Genomic DNA, 24,529 nt, shown 5'->3' with positions numbered 1-24,529 from the left:
TATGACAGTATTGCTGATTTAAAACTCAAATTTGATCATGTTTTTACCCAAGCTGGTTGCTTCCCTCATTTCTTTTCTGCCTTGCTGATCTGCAATTTCAGTAGTTTCCAGCATGTTAAGGTTTATGTGGAGTCCTCGGTACATGGTTGCCTTATATGCATGGCTTCCCTGTATCACATGGATCAAATGGTTGAGAAACTTCAGATAGGTGACTCGGGCCCCAAAGATGTCTGAGATTTAGCTGCCCCACAGTTATTGCATCAGGGAGACCTACTCTAATGTCTGTGAAATGAGGGCAGCCTGTGCAGGTGCCAGGCATGAGCACGTTCCCCTACAATCCAATCTGGAATCAGCACAAGGCTCCTTGTGATTCCCACAGGATCTTGGTCTGTCAGTTCTGTGCTGTAGGTCCCTGCTAGAAAGCTGCATTTAAGCATCTGGATCTTACTGTGCTCAGGAAAATGCCTTGGGAAAATATTATCCTTCAAGATCATTGTAGAATACCAAAGAACAGGAGGAAGACTACTTTTGACTCCTTATAGCCAGGCACCTTGCTTTCACAGGTGTGCTGTGCTGCCTGGTGACACCTTTAAGGCCAGGGACACAGGTTATGAGACAGAGCCTCTTCCTGTGGGGGCTGTCCTTGGCTTCAGAAAAGTGAAATTTGCAGAGTTGCACTTCTTCTGAAGTTTGAAGTTGCACTTCTGTGTGCAGAGCTGAAGTTACAGTTGTAAAATCCCCACCAGCATGCATCCATGCTGAGGCAAGTGCAGAGGACCTTCAGCAGCATCCTAAAGCTGAGTGGAATAGTTTCCTATAATTCTATAAACTTTCTCTCAAAATTTGCTCAATCAGAATGGATATGCTGATGTAAAATGTGAGATTTAATTGAGGATCTCTGAATAGAATTATGAATCCAGCTCCATGTTCCTACATTTGGAAATTTCCATCAGAAACCATCTCCATTTATCTATGTCTGTGTGCCTTGGAATGTATTGTCAGCTGGTAGAAATCTGGTTTGACCCAAGGGCTTTAAAAGCCTGCATTTTTTGCTTCATGTAGGAGTTTCTCACATGTAAATGGTTGCATAAAGAGACTTTGCACTGGGCATAAATGACATCAATTTTTTAGAAAACGATGCTACTAAGAGACTGTAGAGATTTTTCAGGTATAATGGTCAGTATCTTTTTACAGCATTTGTTTCATTAGCAGTTTTGGAAAGTTCCAATATTGGAGAAATTTGGGAAACTATTTTTGCTGACACTGAAATAGAACTGAAAATGATGTTACTGTTCATGTGACTGAATTGATGCACAAGTATGACTGGAGGGTACAGTCAGAAAATTAATGTATATGTTCAGATCCAAATCAGTGAAAATGAACCATCTCCCATCTTTCTCCTTCAGCTATGCACCTTTGAAGGATTTGATCCAGAGTGTTTGAAATGCACTCCAGGACTGGGAAATACAGATTTGAGGAGAAGCTTATACTGAGGGGACTTCATAGAGCTGCAAAAAATAGAATCATATTGAAGATGTTACCTCCACATGAATGCTTTTAATCTGTCCTTTTGAATACTATTAATGAAATTAAAGATTAACTCACTATTCAGTGGTATTTTCTTCTGAGTTGCAGGCTCGTGCAGCCTGCAGTGAGAATTCTTCCTCATTTCTTTGGCTTTGGAAGGTCACAAGTGACATGAACTGCACAGTGATCCCTTTTTATTCTCTGTTGCATCCAAATTCCTGGGTTTTGTTTGTTACACTTTGCTGGAGTGTTGACTTGAGTGTTTGTCCCAAAACCTGTGTAGGTGCACACAGAGCTGTAGTGATGCTCATCAGTGTGGTTGTGCTGGTAAAACCTGAGCTTTACCTTCCTGTAAAGCAGCAGCCCTCACAGATTTTGTGGGGACACACAGCCTGACATGAGGGACAGCTGAGTCCACAGGTTCTTGCTATGTGGCAGTTCCTGTCTCCCTTGCAGCTGTCCCCCCAGCAGCCACAGAAACTGTTTCCTGTCTTAAGCCTCTTCCACAAGTTCCCAGCATGTGTGGGGACATCTCCCCACAAAGGTGGCACTGGGCACACTCTGCTGGTGTGGCAGTCGTGCTGCAGAGCCTGGCTGACACCTTGTCTTTGCCTCTTTCCCCAGGTTGTTGCGCTGTCATCGTGGAGTCTCTTGAGAGATTCGATCTACTACACGCTGTCTGTTGTTGCACTCATCGTGGTAAGTTTCTGAAGGTTTTGGGTGCCCATGTCTGCTGTTTGTGAAGGTTTTTCATCTGTGGGAGCCCATGTTTGCTGCCACCTCTAAAGGTGGCATAACAGTCATGTAGCTGACATCCCAGCTCGAGCACTCATGGGGATTCCTGCTTGTGGAAAGCTGCTCTTGGTTTCCCTGGTTCTGCTGGGAAGCTTGGCCTGAGAGCAGGAGGTGGAGGAGTGTCATGGTGGCCCTGTGCAGACATGGGGACAGAGCTAAACCCACGTTCTGAGCCCCCAGGCAGGCCTGCAGTGGTGGGTCAGTGCTCTCCTGGCCCTCATGACTTCCTGAAATGCATGTCACTAACCTGTACGGAGGCAGCACTTGTGCCCAGAGGAGAGGGATCCTGAGCAGCTACTAGAAAACCTTCAGGTTAGTTTTCCCACACATAATAGGGGCAGGTTCAGTGCATGCTGACAGCAAGTCCTCAAACAAAATCTACACTTTCAACAGTTCTTAGTGCCTACCACGATTTTCATCAAGCTCAGAAAATGCTCCAAATCTCTTCAGAATTGGGCTATTCTTTGAAAAAAATTTGGCACAAGAGTTAAATAAAGACACTGCTATCATTTTAGCATTACCTTTGCAACCAGTACCAAGCAGTGCCAGGAAATGTAAAAATTGAGTTTTCATGTAGCAGTTGCATGTCTTTTTTTCCTCCCACCCTAACCTAGTACCCTAGATTCCCTAAGGCAGGAAGAGTGATTTTGGGAGGTTAACTTCTATATGTCAGCAAGAAGGAGACTTTAGAATCAGAAGAGGGTTGCTTGAAGTCTGGGTTACTTTGGTTGGTGTGTTTCAACAGGGGGTTTTGGTTTGTTTCCTGCTTCTCAAGCCCCGTGTTTCCAGATATACTCTGTAGCTCCAAAGGTCTCCATTTGCCTTGTCCCAAACAGGGGATCTTTCTCTACCTGTTTGTACTTTTATTCCCCATAGTGCAAGGCCAGCCATTTTTTACCTGGTGAAAAATAACTTTTCTACATAATTGCTAGCAGTGAGGTGCAAAACAAAAAGCTTTTTTTTTTTGGTTTTGTTTTGACCCCTTGACAGGAACCTCTTAGAAGACACTTCAGCGCTTTGCATGCAGGGACAATTTTTCCATATGAGGGCATTGAGACTTCTCTGCAGCTGGAATAGAGTAATCAATCTTAAAGAATTATATTGTTTGTAGGAGTTTGTTCTCATGGTGTTTTAAACAACAGCCTGTGGTGCTGTGTTAAAAGTTGCACTCCACTGGTATCTTTAGTAATCATAAATACACCTGAGGGGCAATAAATATATTCCTTCCAATGCTGAGATACAGCAACTTTAAAAAGCTTGATACTGTGCTGGAAAAATCAATATGACTTTGTCTCTATTTGCACTAGAAAAGGAAGTATTTCTTACAATGCTCTTGTAAGAAATAGAGCAGTATAGACTCACCTGTTTGCTGCTCCAAGCCATTTAGTGAACCCTGAACCACAGAGGTTAGAAGTGGATATAAACCACATTTACTGTACTTAATTCATCTTGATTCAGCCCTATGATTTTTTTTAACTTTATAATAGTATTATTTGTCTTCTAGTAGAGTTTGGCAAAACTTGCTCCTTGTTCTCTTGAAAGGAAAAAGATGCATGTGCATCTTAACTTGAAGGGACATGGTCAGAGTCATTAGAGGCAAAATTGAGATGGGTGTTATTTTTAGTCACAGAAGTCAGTGCACACACTTTCACCTCCCATCACACCAAAACATTGTAACCTAAAACAGGCCCTGTCAGATTAGATCACAGTGACTGGGAACTGTAATTTACAACGCTTTGTGGTCATGTTTTCTTCCAGTAACCAGTGTAACTCTTGCCTCGTGCCGGCTGTCACACAGGAATTGCTATTTATGGCTGTATGGCCAAGGGGAAGTGTTCGCTGTGCTTTCAGGGCCTCGTTCCTTTTCCCTCCTCTTTACCTGGGGCACAGCCATGGATCTGTAATCCCTGGTGTGGTCACACATTTCCCTGCTGGTGCTTTGGAAGGGCCAAATGGACCACAGCCTATCATGGGGCCATGAGGGCTGCATGTGATTCCGGCTTCAGCCTCCTGTGGAGGCACCGGCACCATGGGGCCCTCTGCAGCCATCCCGCTGTGCTGGGAGCAGGACTGGAGGCACGGGGAATGGCAGGGTACGACAAGGGGAAGGGCCTGGACATGGAGCATGGCAGCCACTGTCCCTGTGAGCCTTCAGGCATTGCCAATGTGGGCCTTCAGCCACTGCCAGTGTGGGCCCTTCCCTCACCCCTTGCCATGGTGCTGCTGCTTCCTTCACAACTCTCACCATGGCGTTGGTTCTCCCTTGACACCTCTCACCTAGGTGCTGTTCCTTCCCTCATGCCCCTTCACCATGGCGCGTGTCCTTCCTTCACACCCCTTCCCTCACACCCCTCAGCATGGCGCCTGTCCTTTCCTCGTGCCCCTTCCCTCACCCCCCTCAGCATGGCGCTGGTTCTTCCTTCATGCACCTTCCCTCACACCCCTCAGGATGGCGCTGGTCCATCCCTCACACCCCTCAGCATGGCACTGGTCCTTCCCTCACACCCCTCAGCATGGCACTGGTTCTTCCTTCATGCACCTTCCCTCACACCCCTCAGCATGGCACTGGTCCTTCCCTCACACCCTTCAGCATGGCGCTGGTCCTTTCCTCACACCCTTCAGCATGGCACTTGTCCTCCCCTCACACCCCTTCCCTCACACCCCTCACCATGGCATTTGTTCTTCCCTTACACCCCTTCCCTCATGACCCTTCGCCATGGCTCTGGTCCTTCTCTCACGCCCCTTCCCTCACAACCCTCAGGATGGCGCTGGTCCTTCCCTCACACCCCTTCCTTCATGACCCTTCGCCATTGCTCTGGTCCTTCTTTCACACCCCTCAGCATGGTGCTTGTCCTTCCCTCACCCTTCCCTCACACCCCTCAGCATGGCGCTGGTCTTTCCCTCAGGGAGGAGGTGCATCCCCAGCACTGTTGGGGAAGCCACAGTGCCTGTCCATCGGCAGGTTGCCAAAGGGGCTGTCAGTAGCTGCAGTCAGCTGGGATGATGGTCACCCTGAGCTGATGGGAACAACACCCTGGACCCAGCAGGGCATGGCAGCAGCTGCAGAGCTTGCTGTGGATCTGCTGGTGGGTCACTTGGCATCCAGCTGGGAGCTGGCAGGGAAGAGGCCATGTCCAGTGAGAGAGCCAGGTGGGTAGGTGGGTCAGAGGGGTGCAGCCCTGTCTCTAGCTCACCACTGCTTTCCCTCTAACTGCTGCACAAGGACCCAGTGCCATTTGGGAAAGGGGAACCTGCCAGCCTTGACTAGCTGAGACAAACTATGGGTTAAGAAGTTCAAAGGCTTGGCAGGAGGGCAGTGCCAAAATACACCCGAGCTTGATGCCATTGCCATTGCCACGAGCCCTGGCTTGCTTTACTCTGGTCCCTGCCTCAGGTGATGAGCTGTTTTCAACTGTTGTTTTGTGTATAACATGCTATTTTTAAATCTTTTCTCCACAGTTTATTTATGATGAAAGAGTTTCCTGGTAAGTGAATCTCTTTTCATTTTTTCTGGTTATACCACAAAAGCTGTCATAATTAGTGTTTATGAGGAGGAGAAAGCTAAAAAGTTCTGCAGGGCAACTATTTGCTGCTGTATGAGAAACATCAGCACAAGATGGGCCAGAGTAACTAATTTTTTGAGCTAGAGAAGAAAGCCCAGGAGAATCAGACTGTTCCTGGTACAGTGGCAGGAGTCAGTGCCCTCTGCATGCCCTGCAGCAGTCTGGGGATGACAGTGTGCTCAGCAGAGCTATGGGTGTGCAAGAAGGAGCCACCCAAGCAGTCATAAATAAGTGTATAGTTGGATTTTTCATAATTTAGTGAATGGCCAGTTAAAAGAAGTAATAAAAAAAAATCCCTATTAATGTGTTAAAGAGCAGTGCAGTAGGTATGATAGTCTAGGAGGGCTGCAGATACTTTTCAGTTGCTTTGGTCTCATGGTTTTGTTTCTGACACATCGCAGAGGTGATGTGGTGACATCTGGAGGTGACAGTGGAGGTGACAGCTTTGGCTTTGGTGTCACTCCCAGCTGGTGTCATTTGGATTACAAGCACTAGGGAGCGTCAGGCTGCTTGGGTTGGTGTTTTCCCTCACTGGCTCTTGCCCATTTCAGAGGCAGGTTTCAAACACCCGTTCTTGGCAATGGCCTGGTTTCCTTTGTTGATTTTTTGTGTGTTTCTTTTTAACTGAAATTCTCTCGAAGACCAGTTGTATTTAACTGTGGTCTAAAAAAAACCCAAAACACACAACACAGAAGCTGAGTGTTGAATCTTAAGAAGCAGGGAATGAGACATGGATATAGTTAGTGCAATATCTCAAAATCCTTATGGAGAAAATGCTCCATGAGTTTAGCATACAGTAGTTTGATAATGATGATTTCCACAAAGACTAGCAGTTTGCCATGGGGAACTAAGCAGAATGCAGTATTTTGGACAGTGAAAAAGATCACCTAGAAACAAGCTCTAAAAGCCATATTGTAATTTGTTTTCATACAAATTTCATTATTCCATTAGTCTGACATGGAAACAGCAGAGGGAAAAAGCTTGTCTGTATGCTGTATGTAATCAGCAGTTTGAACTGCTGCCTGCTGCATTCTCAGCACTCATGCAGCAGCAGTAGCAGCAGAGCAGCTGCCCCTTGCTCAGGTTGTCTCAGCACAATTGGTTTTAAAAAGCCCAGCATCCTGCTCAGGTTGTCCCAGCACAATTGGTTTTAAAAAGCCCAGCATCCTGCTCAGGTTGTCCCAGCACAATTGGCTTTCCAAAGCCCAGCATCCTGCTCAGGTTGTCCCAGCACAATTGGCTTTCCAAAGCCCAGCATCCTGCTCTACACGCCTGCAGGCAGAGCAGGGTGGCTGCTCCCCTCCCTGGCCACATCCCATGGTCATTGTCCTTATGGAAGTGTTGGTGGGCCTTGGGTGTGTAGTTTGCTCACTGAACTCCTGGGTTTTGTCACTTGTTCTTAGCTGACAGGTCAGTTTGGCCAAGTAAAGTCACAGAAGTCAAGAAAACAAAGAAGGATGCGTGAGCTGTTTCTTTGTGCATCCCTTTTTTACAGAGGAATGTTAAGACAGCCTAGGAGGCTTGAGCCTTTCTGCACACTTGTGGCATGTCAGAAACATGGGGGAATGGCTGAACTGGGGCTGCTGATGCCATGCCCTGCTCTGATGTGTTTGTGTTGCTCTTGTTTCCAGGTGGGAGTCCTTAGTCTTAGTGCTGATGTATGTCATCTACATCTTTATAATGAAGTAAGTCAAATGTGCCCTCAGTTTATCTAATTTCTAAGGCTCCTTGCTCCCCTTGCCTCACCTAGGCCTAGAAGAAACAGCCTCCAGTTCTATTAGGGAAACTTTCTGGCTATTAGGGAAAAATTTCTGCACCAAAAGGGTTGTCAGGTGCAGGAACAGGCTGCCCAGGCCAGTGGTGGAATCACTATCCCTGAAGGGGTTTAAAAGATGTGCAAATATGGTGCTTAGGGACATGGCTTAGTGGTGAGCTTGGCAGTGCTGAATTAACATTGGACTGGATGATTGTGGAGGTTTTTTCCAACCTAAACTACCCTGTGAATCTGTGCTATATGGATCTCATCCTGTGTGAACTGACCAAGGCTAACAGCAAACCTGTGGCAGAGCAGAGACCTGGATCCATCCTCAAGTCCCACCAAAACAGTCTCTTCTGACTTCACTTGAGCATCCCTACTCAGAAATAAGCAGGAGTGAGATTCCAGTCTGCTTTTCATGGGTGCAAAGCTCTGCAGCAGTTCTTGCTTGCCTGGAGATCTGTGATAAAACTACAGCGCAGTCAGCAGTGATTTTCTGAGCACATTCGCACATCTGGCCTGTGTGACTTCTTCCACACAACTTCTTGCTAGTAAAACTGGTCTGTTCTGCTGTTTTGTTCACCTCCTCCTGTCTTGTTTTCAAAAGACAGTGGAAAGGAAACCCAGATTCAAACTGGAACATTCAACAAAACCTTCCAGCTGCCAAGCACACCAGTGGTCTTGTCTCCACAAGTAAGACTGGAGATTTGTTTTGAAATCATGAATAGAGTAATATTGTGAGAGTAATTCTCAGTGAGAACAGCAAAACACTCAGGCTGGCTGAAGGAACACAAGTCAGAATTCATCTATTAATTAGAAATTTTGACATGGAGGGTAGCTTTTTACTCTTGGAACAATTAACTGACCAGCAAGACAGTTGTAATGTGTACTTTTTTTTTTTTCTAAAAACAACATTGTAATGTGAACAGGCTTTTCAGACCTGTTTGGATATAGCTTGAAAGGTTGTCAGCCTAGTTAGGGACCTCTGCCAGGTGTTTATAGGGGTCTGCCCTTGCCTCTGAGTGTCATGGGGAGAGCCTTGACTCTTATTTGTGTCAGCTCCCAGATGCTCCAAGAAGCAAGGATTATTCCCCACCCATGCCAAAGCTGAAATGAATTTAGCATAAGGTGTTGTGTTTCTGGGTTGAGTCCTCCCAGTAAAATAATGCTGATACTCAGGTGTGATAAAAATATATACTTGGATGATGACAAGCAAAGATTCACACCTAAGACATAAACATGCATGTCATTCAAGATCTATGGCTTCTGTCTTTCATAGTCTTCTGGGTATAGAGAGATTGTTTAATGTGCAATTTAGCTGGAGCTCTGGGATCCTCCTTAAATCCAGAGGAGTTTACTTCCCTCCCTTAGCTGTATTGCACAGGATACAAGGCTAGGAAAAGAAGACTTTCCTAGAATTCCTTTTCAAGAATTAAAGGTACATCCTGAGTTTGTTTCCTTTGTGCAGGTACAACTCAACCATACATCACTTCTTTGAGAGGAAGACAAAAAACACTGCAAATATGGTGAATGGTTTAGCAAGTAACACAGAGATGGATGACAACAGCAACTGTGATGCCACAGTGGTGTTACTAAAGAAAGGTAACTGTTCCAGTAAGTCACCCTGTCACTTGCATCATTCTGGGTGTTCTCTCCCTGCTCACACAGTGGGAACTGCTACTCTCTTGTAAGCCATGAAATAGGGGGTGGCAGGTGGTCCTGTTGGAACCCCTCTCCCATATGTGGGACACAGTGTGGTGATCCCAGCCACCACAGCCTGTACCACTGGAGGTGGCTGAGGCCTCTTGTGGCTGATTCTTGCTGCTGGACAAGGTGCTTTGCTGCAAGGACTCCTTCAAGCCCAGGGGCTGCTTATCTGGCCTGTTACAGCCATTTTAATTCCTCCTGTGGGTGCTGTTACTCTGCACTGAAGTAACATGTCCAGTTAAATTTAACTCCACTCCAAAGGGACATCAACTGAGCAAGAAAAAAGGCCCTACTTAGACCAGTGTACACATATCCCCACTGAAGGAAGGGCAGGGACTCTCTGTGGGTCTGAGTGTTGTGCTTTTACTGCATATGCTGGCTTTACCATGCACAACTTTTCCATGTGAGTGATCTTTAAGGGTATTTCACTTTTGCTGAAATCTGTTCCAGTTTGACTTTAGTCATGATCATGTATAAAAGTGGTTGTATTTCTTCAGCTTAAAAAAAATTCCCCCATCCCATAGCTCAGCAGTTGTTCAGTGTCTGCATTTGCAAGGATGTCCTAAACTGTATTCCCAGTGACTTTATTTTGTCTTTAAAACAGTCAACAAGCATGTGCAGTATCTGCTTGGGATGTATGTGTACCTGTTCTCAGGAATAACACCTCCCATTTTCCTGAGGCCCTGACTTAGCCTGAGAAGAAGCTCTGTCTTGTCCAAATCAGTCCTGGTCTCTGAGCACAGACGGGTTGCCTCTTTTGTTTAGCTAGTCTTTCAAAAAACCCCAAGCAACCACTCAAAAATAGGTCTCTTTTCCTGCAAGTGGAGCTTGAGAGGCTTAGTCTGTATACAGCAAGCAGTTAAGCATGAAATGTAGTGGGGTTCATTTGCAGCAGCCAGCTCTCAGTTTCAGGCCTGTTGCAGAGGGAAGGCTTTCACCAGTGCTGTACACTCTGATTTGGGGAAGCTGCTTTTTTGGGGACAGCTCTCTGTTGCCTGGAGCTCTCCACAGCAGACCTATGCTGGCAATTCTGTACCAGGAAATCTGGATTGGGAAACCTCAGTGAGCACAAACTCAGGCCTTGCACATCCAACTTGACCCAGTAGGATTTGCTTTAAATACTCCCACAATGGGTTTTTTGCCTACTCTGCTGATAACTTTTTGATTTGGACACTTGTGGTTACTCACACTGGCCCAGGAAGGAAGACAAGAAGGTTGCTTCATCTTCTTGCAGATTGTTTCTGTATTTCCTGGGGACTGGGCCACAGGAGGCCTGGAGAGGAAAGTGGTGCTGCTTTGTGTCCCAGCCAGGGGCACAGGGCCACCAACAGCACCTGTTACAATGGCGTGCCTGGGGATTTCAGACTTCTGAAGCCTTTTCTGAAACCTTTTCGGAACAGAGGATCAGAAAGTCTGAAACAGAAAGATTCCTGTGTTTGGCAGTTTTTCCAGGTGCCATTCAACAAGCGCCAGTGTGGAAAAAACTCACAAGGAAAAGCTCTGTGGTTGGTTTTGGTTGTTGGTTTGCATTTTTATTTTTTTAATATGGAGGAGCTCACATATTTACTCCATGTAAGCCTCAGTAGGCAAAAAAAAGCAACATAAAGGCTGAGGAGATAGTCAGACTAACAGTGATGGTTAAAAATGGTGATGCCACAAAACATCTGCCAGTGTTTAACACTGGTTTTAATAAACCTGTGCAGAAGTGTGTTGGGGAAGGCCTCAGGTGTCACTGCTGCCAAGTCCCAGACCTGGCACAGAATTCAGAGCCCAAGGTGTCATCCAGCTGAAGGAAGGATGATCCCCAGAGGCAGCAGTGGGCATTGGTGCTGTGCTCCAGGTGGAGCACGATCCAGGGACTGGGCTCTGTCTCCCTGTCCCTTTGCTCCCACACTGTGGATTGCTCTTGCACATGCAGTTGCTGCTGGATTTGGTGGCTGTTCTTAGCCATGAGCTGCAAGCCCAAGGTGCAGGAATGTTCTTTTCATTTGTATTTGTACCTTGCAGGAACACAGCAGTGGATGAGGACAATATCCTCACAGAAGTGCAGGTTGCAACTGGGAGTAGCTGCCTGGGTGGGATAGCTGCTGTTGAAGCAGTGGTGTGCCTAACACAGGCCTGTGATGAAGTGTGCAGAGCAGATTTAGTTCTCTGTAAGGAGCATGAGTGGTCATACTATGTTGACATTTTATTTAAAACCAGGAATATAAGGTGTGTAGAAGGCAGAAATTAAGGACAGATGAGGCCTGTTTTGAATGGTGTAGCTGAAGGAATGGTTCTTACAGAGAACTTTGGAACTCATGGGTTCATTCTTCTAAGAGCAACATAGAACAGAAGGAGAGACTGCTGAAAGAAGGCCTCAATTTGTTTTTGTTCCTTGGCTGCAGGAAATTTCCACCGAAAAGCCTCAGTGATCATGGTTGATGAGCTGCTCTCTGCCTACCCACACCAGCTTTCATTTTCCGAGGCTGGGCTCCGGATCATGATAACCAGCCATTTCCCTCCCAAAACACGGCTCTCCATGGCCAGCCGCATGCTAATCAATGAGGTGTGTCTCTTATCTCCCCCTCTACCTGCCCTGCTCCTCCTGAATTTGCATTTTCCTGTGGCAGTCTCTATCTTGAAATGAAACTCTGGTGTTTCTTCTGGATCCTTGATAGCGCTCTCCCAGATTTTATCCTTCTGGCACTGACTTCACTGAATGTCCCTTGCTTTCTGTGCTCTTGGAGGTTTTAGCAGAGGTTGTTATATAGCTGTTACGTGTAGCTGTTGCTCACAGGAGGTGCCCTCTGCTTAGATCTGTTTGATGATATGGTACTACCCCAAGACTGCACTTAGTGTGTCACTTAGTGGTCTTGGAGTACTCCTGGAGTCAATTCCGCTGGAATTGACCTTGTAAAAGTTGGCCACTGGACCTTCTCTTGTAAAAGTTGTATATGTAAGATTTTTCTAGTGGTCTGCAAGCAAGTATCATGTTGTACCCGCTGAAAATCATTCTTTTTGCTTTCAAAGATAAATTTGTAAAGACTTCTACACACCTCTTTCTCTGTTCCCCCCTTTTGCTTAAAAAACCCGCAAATTTAAAAAAGTCTTATTTTTCATCAAGTCTGCCTTTATTTATAGAGACAGAGGCTGATCAACAGCAGGACTTACACCAACGGGGAGTCAGAGGTAGCCATCAAAATCCCCATCAAGCACGTGGTGGAGAACGGAACGGGCCCCAGCAACTCTGCCGAGCGCGGCGTGAACGGCACGCGGCGCGACGAGGACGCGGCCGAGGCCAGGAACGAGAACGAGAACGAGGACAACGAGAACAATGAGAACGACGAGGAGGAGGAGGATGATGATGATGATGATGACGACGACCATGAAGGGCCCTACACGCCTTTTGACCTCCCCAGTAAGAAGCTCTCCTGCGTTTGTGCGGTGTTTGTTTGGATATGGTGGAAAGCATTGCGGGTGGATGTAGAGGTGGAAGTGTCTCTGAGGGCTGCCATCAGCTTTCACTTGGCAGTGAGGGTATTACTGCGCCTGAGTGGGTCGCAGCTGGTGAGAGAGAGACAGTGAATCTTGTATCTTGATCAGAAGGCTGATTTATTAAGATATTATATATAATACATTATGACTATACTAAATAGAATATAGAGAGAGGTTTGCAGAGCAGCTAGGCTAGCTAAGAATAGACAGAAAAGAATCTAAAACAAAGTTGTGTTCAAGGACTCAGTCCCCTAGCTTGCACTGGTGATTGGCCCTTAATTATAAACATAGGAAATGAGCCAATCAAGGTGTCCCTGTTGCATTCCACAGCAGCTGATAATAATTGTTTACCTTGTCTTCTGGAGCCTCTGGCCTCCTGAAGACACAGAAATCCGAAAGAAAGGATTTCTGTGGAGAAATGTCTGCGACAGTGAGGGTCCTGGCCACATGTAAAAGAGATGGGGGACTGGGAAGCAGCAGGAACCTCTCAGGATTCCTTTGAGTCACAGTTGCCATAGCTGGAAAGATTTGCTGTGTTGATGTCCAGATGAGCTGGAATACTGTAAGGAGTGGTCCTGCCCTTTGCAGTCTAGATACAATTTTGGAAACTCCTGTTCAGGTCTCACTCAAACAGCATTTCTGGAGTTTGAGTGAGGAAAAGACCTGAGCCTTAAAGAGAGTAGTTTAGATGTCCTGTGGACTTCCATAGTACGTGAAAGGCTGGACTTGTGAAGATCTCTGGTTCCAACCCCTGCTCAGAGCAGATCATCCTCCAAGTCTGTGTCCAGTTGAGTTTTATTATCTATAAGGATGGACATCCCACAGATTTTGGGTACCTGTTCCAATGTTTGACCACCCCAGTAAGAAAAAAAGAGAAAATGCCCAACTTGGTGTACTATCTGTTCTGAATTTCCCTTTTTGGAAGTTGAGTCCATTGGCTTTTGTAATTCCCTTGTGCAAGGAATTTTGTAATTCCCTTGTGAAGGGCCTGCTTCCATCTTTTCTGTACCCTCCCTCAATTAGATGATTGAAGATGAATCAGATCTCTTTCTTGGACTTGCATTTTATGTGGTTTTGTAAGAACTTGACTAGGGAGCACATGTGGTTTGACCTGTTACTTAAACTCTCAGGGAGGCCCTTCATACTCCTGTGCCTGTCTCTGCCCTCCTGTCTGCCATCACATTATTATCCTCTAAACAAGGAATGACATTTTAGCATAACAGACTGAGGTGTCCCTGGCATCTTGTTTGCACATGCTGACAAAATAATAACATTCTGAAATGTGATTGTTTCCCTTTGTTTTGTTGTTTGGCAGCTGGCAAGATAGAAATGTTGAAGTGGGTCTTCACATGGCCCTTGAGTTTTGTCCTGTACTTCACAGTGCCCAACTGCAACAAACCCCACTTGGAAAAATGGTTCATGGTCACCTTTGCTTCTTCTACCCTGTGGATTGCAGCTTTTTCTTACATGATGGTGTGGATGGTACGTACCAGCTAATCCAGAAACCACTGGGAGAAGCAGCAGGAGGGGGTTTGTCAGTCTAGAGAAATGCATAGGAAGTTCTACACACCTGAATTTTCAGGTGAGAGACCCTAGGTTTGCTTCTATTTCTTTTGGACCTGTCCACACTCAGAGAAGAAAATTAGGGACCAGTAGGCATGGCCTTTGAGCTTGATTTAGGGCTGGCATTTCATCCAGATTCTTTATCTTGGGCAACAACTACAGCTGCAGCAGTGGAACATCTCCTAGTCCTGCAGGGCAGTGTGAGGGGTGCTGAGGGACAATCTGGCCCCAACAACTTTTCATTCTCTTGGAGCAGGCAAGCTCAAGAGACATGGAGTTGTGAATGATCACACTTTGAACTTAGCATGAACAATAGCATGACATTCAGTCAAATTCCTGCAGAACTAGAGCCATAGGGTGGATTTGTGTCTGCTTAGCTGGTATTTGTAAATAACAATGTTTACAAACCTCATCCAAGCTATTTAAAGGAAGTGTGAGTTTGCACTGAGAGATACCCTCTGTCTCACAGGATCTTGCAGATTTGGGCCAAGTTGGTGTCAGGTCTTAATTGTTGTAAACAGCTTGAGAGTTTATTCCATGTTCTCTTTAGGTGACAATCATTGGGTACACCCTGGGAATTCCAGATGTGATCATGGGCATCACTTTCCTGGCAGCAGGAACCAGCGTGCCAGACTGCATGGCCAGCCTGATTGTGGCCAGGCAAGGTGGGTCACTGCAGGGATGGCTTCCTGCTGTGGGGCTGTGTCCTGACATTCTGCTCCTCCTCAGGCAGCACAGATGTTCCCTCAGCAGAGCTCTTTCCACAAGCCTGGAATTTAAAACAAGAGCAAAGAAGGAAATACATTGTGCTGCTATTGCAAAGCAGTTAACAGGTTCTCAGCAGAAGTTCTGGCAGTATTGTCAGCTTCAAGCCTTCCTCAATAATCAGAGTAATTTTCTTAATTTGAATATCAGTGGTATAGAACTGTTTAATGGCATAAGAATCTTTCAGGTCACCTTCCAGCTTTTCTTCACAGTCACAAGGACTGGAAGATACTGCTGGTTTTAAGGAAAGCAGCTCCTCAGTATTTGTGGCACTTGAAACAGGTGTGTAAAGAGGAAAACCCAGAAGCCAGTACTGCTTTGGGGAGCAAAGCCAGTGGCTTGTCACTGAAATAAGCAGCTGCTGAAGAGATGATTCAAAGACCTTTTGCAATTAATCCAGTGCAGAAACTCATGTCATGGTCACAGTAAAGGGTCAGAAGTCCTCCTGAGCGTGGCACCAGAGGCCTGGCAGGTCACAGCCAGTACAGCAGGTCCCCTCAGCAGCAGAGGATTAGTGGAGGGGAATTCTCAGATGATCCTGGAAGGTGGATTAAGCCCCTTTAAGCCTGCTGGCCTTCTATGATGGGGGGCAAAGGGAAGGGAGGGAGTGAGGGGCATCCTCCACAAATCTTGGCCTTAATCAGGGGAAACTGCCTGGATGACTGCAGATTAAAGCTGCAGGACTTTTCTGAGACATGTCTGAGTGTTTGTGGTTTCCATTCCTGCAGGTATGGGGGATATGGCCGTGTCCAACTCCATTGGAAGCAATGTTTTTGATATTTTAATTGGCCTAGGCCTTCCATGGGCTTTGCAGACTCTAGCAGTGAATTATGGATCATACGTAAGTCCTGCATTTGTTCACATCATTGTTACTTATTTGTTACTTATTTATTTCTTTTTAATAAGCCAGATCTATCTAGGGAAAAAAAAGTCCAAAATTCTATGGATTTTATTTGAAAAAACAAGTAATTTTCTCTGTTATACGGGAGAAGTAGAAATTAATTGTCACTGGACGTTTCCCATCCTTTTGAGGACAAGTACTTCCATTTCTTCCTTGAAGACAGAAGTCTGTGCTGAAGTAAGCTAGCTTTACTAGAGTGCACTGGATTTTCATACTCTTGAATGTATTCTAAGTAAGAATGACCTTGTTTTTAATAAGGCAGAGGGGATAAACACAGAGGTGAAATATAAAATGTAGATGAGATCTGTAGACCTTTTGCTAAGAAAAATTCTGGCATTACTAAACTGTTAACACACTGCAAAGTGAAGGAAACTGTTAAATATTAGGTGGTTCAGAGCGTGACCATCAGCAGAAAACTCTGCAGAGCTTTCCTGTTTAAGACAAAAGTACCAAACACCAATGAAGTTATCCTGTACTTCCCAAGTGATAGAAGAGCCAGCCTCTGCCCCAGAGCTGCTGCAAGGCTCCCTCTGAGAAGTAAAAGCAGGAGATGCCACAGAATTCTAGAGGGAGGTCTCTGTGGCTGTTGCTGTTACCTGGACCCCAGTCAGACAGCAGGGTAGGGCAGAGAGAAGAGTGTTGATTACAGTCCCTGAGTGAATGCAAAATTAAAAGGCAGGAGAATGACAGAAGTGCTGAGCTTGATCAGTACCTCTGGAGATTGTCCAGTCCCCAACCCTCTGCTCAAAGCTGGGTCAGCTAGAGCAGACTTTGTCCTGTTGGATCTTGAGTACCTCCGAGGAGTCTGTACTGCCACTCTCAGCACTTTGCTTTGGTTTTAACCGCTCTCAACAGTCAAAAGCATTCTTACATTATAATGGGATTTCTGTATTTAAAATTGTGTGGTTCCTCTTGTCCTTTCAATGGATATCACACAGAAGAATCTGGCTGCACCTTCTCTGTGTTCTCCCATCAGGTATTTGTGCACATGGCTCAGATCTCCCCGAAGCTTCTCTTCTGTAGGCTGAACAGTCACAGCTCTTTGAGCCTCTGTATGCCAGATGCTGCCATCCCTTGAATCTTCCCTGTGGTCCTTCACTGGACTTGCTCCAAGAACTCCATATTTTCCTTGTATTGAGGAGCCCAGAACCAGACCAATGTGAGCAGAGCAGGATCATCTTCCTCTCCCTACTGGCAGCACTTCTCCTGATGTAGCCCAGGATGCTGTTGATGCTCCATGTCACAGGAGTGCATTGTTGACTTCAGCTTGGTATCCACCAGGATCAACAGGTCTTTCTTGGCCAGTCTGCTTTCCAGCTGATCTGTGGAGTTATTCCTTCCCAAGTGCAGGGCTTTTCATTTATTTCCCTTTGTGGATATTAATGAGTTTGCTGCCTGCACATTTTTCCAGCCTGTCCAGCTCCCTCTGTATGGCAGCACAGTTCCCCAGAGCACGAGCCACCTTCCTTGGTTTCGTATGGGCTGTGAACTTGCTGAGCCTGCTCTTTCCCCACCATCCAGTTCATTAAATAAGGCACCAAAATCTCTCTCCCCATCATCCAGTTCATTAAAAAAGGCACCAAGCAGTCCTGACCCCTGGGGTGAGGCCCTAGTGACTGCCCCCAGCTGGGCTTGGAGCACAGTGCTTTGGCTGCTTATCAGGCCACTCCACTGGCCACTTTTCCAGGCTGTTCTTCCTCTGTTTGTCTCTGAGGATGTTTGGGAGAATGCCAGAAGCCCTGCTAAAGTCAACATAAACAATGTCTGTTGCTCTCCCCTCACCCAGCAAACCCCCCTCATCCTACAGGGCTGTCAGGCAGGGTCAGAGGGATTTCCCCTCCATAAATTAAAACATGTCTGTCCTTTGTGTATTTAGAAGTGGTTCCCATGATCATGTGCTCTGTCTTCTTCCCAGGGATCAAGGTCAGGCTGACAAGCCTTTAGTTCCTCACATCTTCCCTCTTCTTAGATATAGGAGTGCCACAAGGAAGCAGTGCTGCAGGAATAAAATCCCTTTCTTTAATGAGCAGTTTATCTGTAGCTCATCTATATTTTTGTGAAAAAGGATGAAAAGAAGTGGCTGAACAGAAGCAGCCAGCTTTCAGGGAGGCATAACAGTGTCACTACTGTTTTGCATACCCAAAATGTCCTTTGTACAGTGTGATCACATGGTTAGAAAAGGCAGTCTTGGAAACTGCCCCACAATTAGCAAAAGAGAGTTTCCTCAGTTTTTACTTGCTGTTCCTGGATTTCTCTCCAAATTCTTGGGTAATTGGACTTTAAAACAAAGCAAGCCCCCTTTCCTCACCCCATTATTAGCAATTAATTTTTAAAGTATTACTCCCTTGCTAGCAAAGGCTGGCATTAGCTGGCTCAGGTGTACCTTGGTGACAGTGCCTAGAGCTCCAAGATGCTGGTTGTCATTCCAGGAGCGTGGCATCATCCCTGGCACTCAGGTCAGAGGGGGCAGCACACGTAGAGCTCCAGCTCCTGAGGTCTGTCAGGCAGGAAATTCCCTTTGGGCTGCATGAGCAGACCCTGCTAACTGCCCTGGGGCTCGTGGGCTCAGACCAGCCTGGTTGTCCACTGAATAACTCTGAGAGTCAGAAGTACTGGGTTATTTCTGAGCTTATACAGGATTTAGTACTGCTCTTTTGGTGTTTGACAGGACCCAAATGTGTCTCTCTAGTATCTCCTCTTTGTAAGTGGCTTCATGTGGAATCAGGACTTCTTGTTTATTCAAGCTTACTCCATGGGATGGTGTCTGAGTGGGGAAAAGGCAGCTTTGTGATCTAGCAGAATGAGTCAGGAAAAGAGCAGGAGGGGGACCTGTCAGAGAGACAAATGGGCTTGCTGGAGTCACAGTAGGTGAATGCCAGCACTGGAAATAAGCTGTAATTCCCTGGGGACATGTCCTGTGTCTAAATCTCACTTTGATTGAGTGCCTCTCTTCTGACTGCTGCTTCCCCAGCCCCATTGTCAGTTTATGCTTCAGTTTAGTATTTATTTTATTCTGCCTTCCTTATTACAAGAAGGGAGAGGAAAACCATCTTATGATTCTCAGGCTGCATCTTGGAGGCATCTGTCAGGAGGTTTTCCTTCTGTGTTCCTGCTTTAAATGAAACATCTTCCCCTAGGATGTGGTTACACTGAAAGTGCCTCATCCTTTGCCTTCAGCTCAAGTGTTAGTTCCAGAATTCCTGGCTTGTACCAAGCCACCAACCCTTTTTCCATGAAAAGGCAGATCTATTCAGGATTAAACTTTCCACATCAGATCCCTTCTGTTTTCACAATGCCAAGTCTTTAACCCAACCATATGTTTATTATTTCAAGGGCCCTTGTTTCTGAGCACTCAATAATGTCCAGGTACTAACTCTGCCTTCCTCTGCTTCCCACTGGAGCTTCCACCTCCACTGCTCACTTGGCCACCCTCTTGCAGCAGCTCTCCCCTTCTGTTGTGTACACAGCTAATCTGGCAGGCTTTTGGAGGAAAAGCAGCATCCTCTGGACCTTGAGAGTCCTTTGACATTTTCACTCTCTCCTCTCTTCCAGCACTGAGTCCTGGACACATTGCTGACTCTGTAATCCAGCAAGCATCCTTCTCTAGTGCACCTGGTATATGCAGAGGGGAAGGATTTTTCCTCCTTATTTTCTATCCAGTTGCTTTCCTCTGGAATATTTTTTTTTTGCATGTAAACCAGATATCATCTAGCAGTATTTCAGAGAACAGGAATTTTAGCTTAAGGATAAAGAGCCAGGTTGATTTGATCACATCAGTTTCAGCAAAATTTGACAGTACATTAGAAGTCTGAGAGACCTGATATTCCTTCTACCCAAACAAGCAGCCTGAGACAGCAGAAATAATCCCAGTGCAATCATATTTAGGCATCAGAGGATGCAGAGGGAAGCAAATGCTTGCAAAGCACAGATGGAGATGGGAAGTCTCACTGCTCTGCTCCTCACTGACCAGTTGATTTGCACTGGTTAAATTCCAAGGCACTGTTTGTTAGGACAAAGCTGGCTCCCTGGCTTTGTGGCAGAGAGATTTTTGGGATGATTCTGCTGTAGTGGAGCAAAATTGTCCCTGCCAATCCTCCTATCACTACAGGAGTTCTCTCCAGTTACAGCTCCTGCATCTCCTGCATGATATTCTGAGTGGCCATGTGCAGCACTCCAGGTGTGTACCCTGTGCAAAATGAATTTTGTGATATGGAGCAAAACAGGGACACTTTCTTAAGAGTCTAAAACAGGTTTAAGAAGGAAATTCCATTTAAACATGCAGCAATGCATCAATGTTTGAAGTTCCAGTTTGCTTAGACCACTGTCTCATGGCAAGACCTCAGGAATGCTGGATTTAGACTGAATTTGCACTGCCAGGGAGAGACACTGAAGCAAAAGGATACCCAGACATGCAGAAGACCTGCAGCTTTTTCAGCTGAGGGACTGGAAACAAAGCATAGCCCTTCTGAAATTCCTTACTGGCGTAATTTCTGTCATATTAAGGCCCTGAAGCAAAACCAGTGTGGGTTTTGGCAATGGCTCCTTGTTTTCCCTTAAGCAGCTGCCAGAAAAAAAACTTAAGAATAGAATAACTTTTATATCCATTGTTTTTCCTCTGCTGTTTGGCTTCAGCCTTGGTTACCACAGCAGCATGGGAATGGCTGGAGCTGGTGGCAGCCTCCTTGCATTTGCTGCAGGAGCAGCAGGGAGGTGGCCCCCCTCAATCTCTGACAGAGGAGGCTGTGAATGTGCAAACCTCCTGTGCATGATCAGCCAGTGCAGCATTTTCTGCCTTGCTTCAGCCCCTACACACAAGCCAGTCCTCAGAGGGGAGTTTGGGAATACTGATTTTTCCTCCTTGCAGCATGAGGGAGTGCTTCTTCTGCAGCCCCTTTTCTCTTGAGGAAGAGGCATTTCCTCCTCTTAAATGAACAGGGGACTGGGCTTTTCCTTATGCAATTAAAAGGACTCCAGCTGAGACTCATTTTCCAGTCTTTGCCAAAACCTGAAATTATCTCCTCCCTTACTGTGAGTTTTGAATGTTTTGCTGCCCTTGTTTTCCCTGAACTTGCACATTTTCACATATCCCAAGGAAATGTATTCTGTTGCCTCTTGCAGGAAATGCCACTTGTCTCATGAGAGGGCTGCTTGACTATTTCTACCCTAATTTGACAGATCAAGGACACACTTTTCTTAAGCTTCTGTTTCAAATTTCAGCATCTTCTGGGCTTCTGTGCTCATAATTAAAAGTCATGATAAGAAATGGGGTAGGCTGGTGATCACCACAGGAGTGGAATCAGTTAAATCTGCATTTCCAGAGCTGTAGACTCATGGGAAATCTGTGAAACAGCAGAGGGTAGTCCAGAGTCAAATTCAGGAAAAGAAAGGGTTTGTCAGGAAGCTCATTTGGCTGAACTAGATACACATTACAGCTGGAATTTCTGGAAGAAAAAGTGCAACTGTTTGAGTAAAAAAAAAAAATTCCTGGTGAGTTCAAACTACTGGAGAAGGTGTGAAGGATTCCAGATGCTTCTGCTGAGGCTCAGGAGGTATGCATGGCACCTCCCTGCCATGGAGCAGATAGAAAAGGGATAGAAAAGGACAGAAACCACATGTGAAAAGGGCTATAAAATAATTGAGAAGCAAATAAGAAATAACAGAAGAACAGCTGGAACAAGTGGTGCTCACACTGCCACATTTGCTTGGCCCACATAGGAACAGCATGACGTGTGTGGCTCTTACTGCTGTAAATAATTAGCATACATTTTCTGCTTTTGAATTATCCCTAATGGCATCTTTTATTCCCCTAAATGACCCCCAAGGAAGATCCTTGCAGATAGTCTGAAGAAAGCAGCACCAAACTTCTCTTTTTTGAAGCAGTGTCCTCAGCAAATTAGACACAGAGGCCTTTGGAATGCTCTGCTGGTTTTATGGAGCATGAAGTTGTAACTGAGAAGCAGCATTAAGGTTAAATTTTTGCACTTTAGGTTAACTTCAGACATTTTCCATGGTAAAATAGTTCCATCTCCTTAATTTGCTTCTTTTTCCTGTAGATGCCTTTCCAATTGGTACATTTTATACTGACAGTTTTTAAAAATATTCGCACTAGTCATACAAAATTCCTGACCAAAATCCAGACAGGAATTTATTGTAAAATATTATCCCTTTCCTAGCCAGCTGCTGTTCATTTGAGATATAGCAGGGAAGGCAGCTTTAAGTGTGTATTTCAGTTTCAGTACACAGAGTCAGTGTAGGGCTTTTTTGAGCTTCATAATAATGGAAATGCAGGTTGACTGTTACATGTGGGCCATTTGAACTTTATAATAATGGAAATGCAGGTTGACTGTTACATGTGGGCCATTCTGATGGGTGGAAGCAAGAGAGGAGGAGTGGATGCACAGGAATGACTGAAGCCAAGCAGGCTGGTCCATCTCTGAAGTTTACATTAGCAGTGGGATCATGACATTTTTCATCTTCTGTTAGGCAGACAGTCCCAAAATCAGTGTTCATGCCCTAAAACAATCCAAATCCTCATTTCTTTGAGCAGTCTGATGAGAATATTGTATTTAAGATGTAATGACCATAGGAATGGAATGGTCCTGCTGTCCATCCATACCCTTACAGCACAGTCATCCTAAAGAAATCCTCAAGCACCCTTCAGAAAAAAATTATCATCATGGTTGTAGCCTTTTTTATGGTGTCAGCAATCAGTAGGGAACTCAGGACGTGTAAAGGGAACAGCAATGCTCAGTCAGCATGGATTGGCTTAGAAGAACCCAAATCATTACTCTGGATTTAGGAGCAACAGTGGGGTGAAAATGATTTCTTGGCTGTGGTACAAAATGATACAAGTGTATCTGTATTCCTGCAATCTTAAAATTGTAGTGCTGCTTGACATGTTAGCAATCCCCACTTCACTTGCAATTGGGATTCTTTATAATCTGACTAGAAGGATGGGAGCACTGAGAAGCCAACCTTTCTTAGAAAAATGTCCCTTCCACACAGTAGCTCCTGGAGAAGTGGCTTGAGAGACTCCACTGAGTGCTGCCCTGATGATGCTGCTCTGATGATGCTGTCTGAGGTCATATAACAATGCCTAAAAGGATAATGATTAAGTTCCACAAGAGAGGGATGGGAAACCAAGGAGAAGTGTGATCCTAGCTGAGGAGCAGGATTGGAGAGATGGCTTTACTCCCTGTAGCCTTCCTTTGTAACATTAGGTTTATGTCTCACAAAAATCACATTTTAAGAAGTATTTGGACCTTAAAGATGCAGGTGAGCTCCTTAGGTTAGGCTCAAAGCCTCTAAAAGTGGCAGTTTAATGGCTTCCCAGCTTTGTGGACCTGCATCTCAGTTCTCTTGGGCAGTGACTGTAACTGGGGCTCTGCCTGAAGACAGCTTGCACCAGAGCCTGTGATGTGCCTGTACACAGCCCTGCAGGCAGTAAATTGTTTCCTTGTCTGATCTGCCTCAGTGCTAAATCATGTCCAGCCTATGTTAGTGTGCCATGATGCACTGATAGACAACTTTTCAGCACCTGAGGTTTTGAGATCACTGACTTGTTCCCTTCACCAAGAGGAGTAAGATAAGGGAAGAAATAAGATGAGAGTGGGGAAGAAATCAGGCACTTGTGTGTGTTCTTGTTTATTTCCCCCACTGTGAAGCATTAATTGGTGACTGAATGCAAAATTTCCTTTCCCCTGTTGGTTCTTACAGGGCTCATATAGCAGTTAGAAAATGTCATTATATAATAGTACAAGGGATGGCAAAGCTCACATGGAACACTGTGAAATGTTGTCAGGTCCAAAGGACTTTCCTCTAATAACACTCCTTCTTTGGCAAAATAGGGAGTAGGCAAATTTATCTGCCATGTAATGGCCTGACTTGGCATTTACAGCTTGCAAGCCACTGTTGAGCAGCTCAGCAGTTTAGGATTGTGGAAATATAAGCAGAGAGGAATATTGTGTGAAATTCTGAGATGGTTTGATGAACTTCCTTCTTTTACAGATTCGGTTAAACAGCAGAGGACTTATATATTCTGTTGGTCTCCTGCTGGCATCAGTTTTTGTCACAGTATGTATATAGACTTTTGTTCTTCTTTTCCAAAAGAGGGATTTTTATAGATATTTTCTTCACCTGCTCCTTTCTCACCTCCAGCTGAAATAGTGGTTGCAAAGTCTGTTGTTATGGGATAGGGTTGCTCCCTGCTTGAAAAGCTTCCCAAGGCCTTGATTTGGCTCTTTGCAGGAGCTGTCACTTCCATGGGATGACACTCCTGCCTGTGTTTTCCATGGGAGGAGCCTGGGAGAGCCATCAGGAATTTCTGTGCTAGAGCTGAAGCAGGTCCCTTGATGCCTGATGAGATCCATTCTCCTGTGAGACAATCAGCCAAAATGCTGAGCAGGTTGCTTGGCCCTCTCTAGGATCCTTCTGAAATACAGCACAGGCCACAGAAAAACAGTGCTGACAGTGTTT

At 45.5% G+C, this 24,529-nt stretch overlaps 1 protein-coding gene across 2 annotated transcripts in view; it reads left to right on the top strand.

Annotated features, from left to right (window-relative positions):
- Positions 1–24,529, top strand: part of SLC24A3 (solute carrier family 24 member 3) — a 109,072-nt gene that overhangs the window by 74,279 nt on the left and 10,264 nt on the right. The window contains exons 7-16 of one of the 2 annotated variants that reach the window (XM_063152673.1): positions 2,152–2,226; positions 5,782–5,807; positions 7,517–7,570; positions 9,110–9,243; positions 11,736–11,896; positions 12,472–12,748; positions 14,141–14,307; positions 14,939–15,053; positions 15,882–15,994; positions 24,062–24,127. In XM_063152673.1, coding sequence (XP_063008743.1) covers positions 2,152–2,226; positions 5,782–5,807; positions 7,517–7,570; positions 9,110–9,243; positions 11,736–11,896; positions 12,472–12,748; positions 14,141–14,307; positions 14,939–15,053; positions 15,882–15,994; positions 24,062–24,127 — 1,188 coding nt within the window. Of the gene's footprint in view, positions 1–2,151; positions 2,227–5,781; positions 5,808–7,516; positions 7,571–9,109; positions 9,256–11,735; positions 11,897–12,471; positions 12,749–14,140; positions 14,308–14,938; positions 15,054–15,881; positions 15,995–24,061; positions 24,128–24,529 lie in introns of both variants that reach the window. The other variant, XM_063152672.1, reaches the window with a different exon arrangement.

Source organism: Melospiza melodia, chromosome 3, assembly GCF_035770615.1.
Source record: "Melospiza melodia melodia isolate bMelMel2 chromosome 3, bMelMel2.pri, whole genome shotgun sequence".
NCBI classification, from domain to species: domain Eukaryota; kingdom Metazoa; phylum Chordata; class Aves; order Passeriformes; family Passerellidae; genus Melospiza; species Melospiza melodia.
Note: the sequence above shows the minus strand (reverse complement) of the source record. Positions and strands in the feature narration are given on the sequence as shown.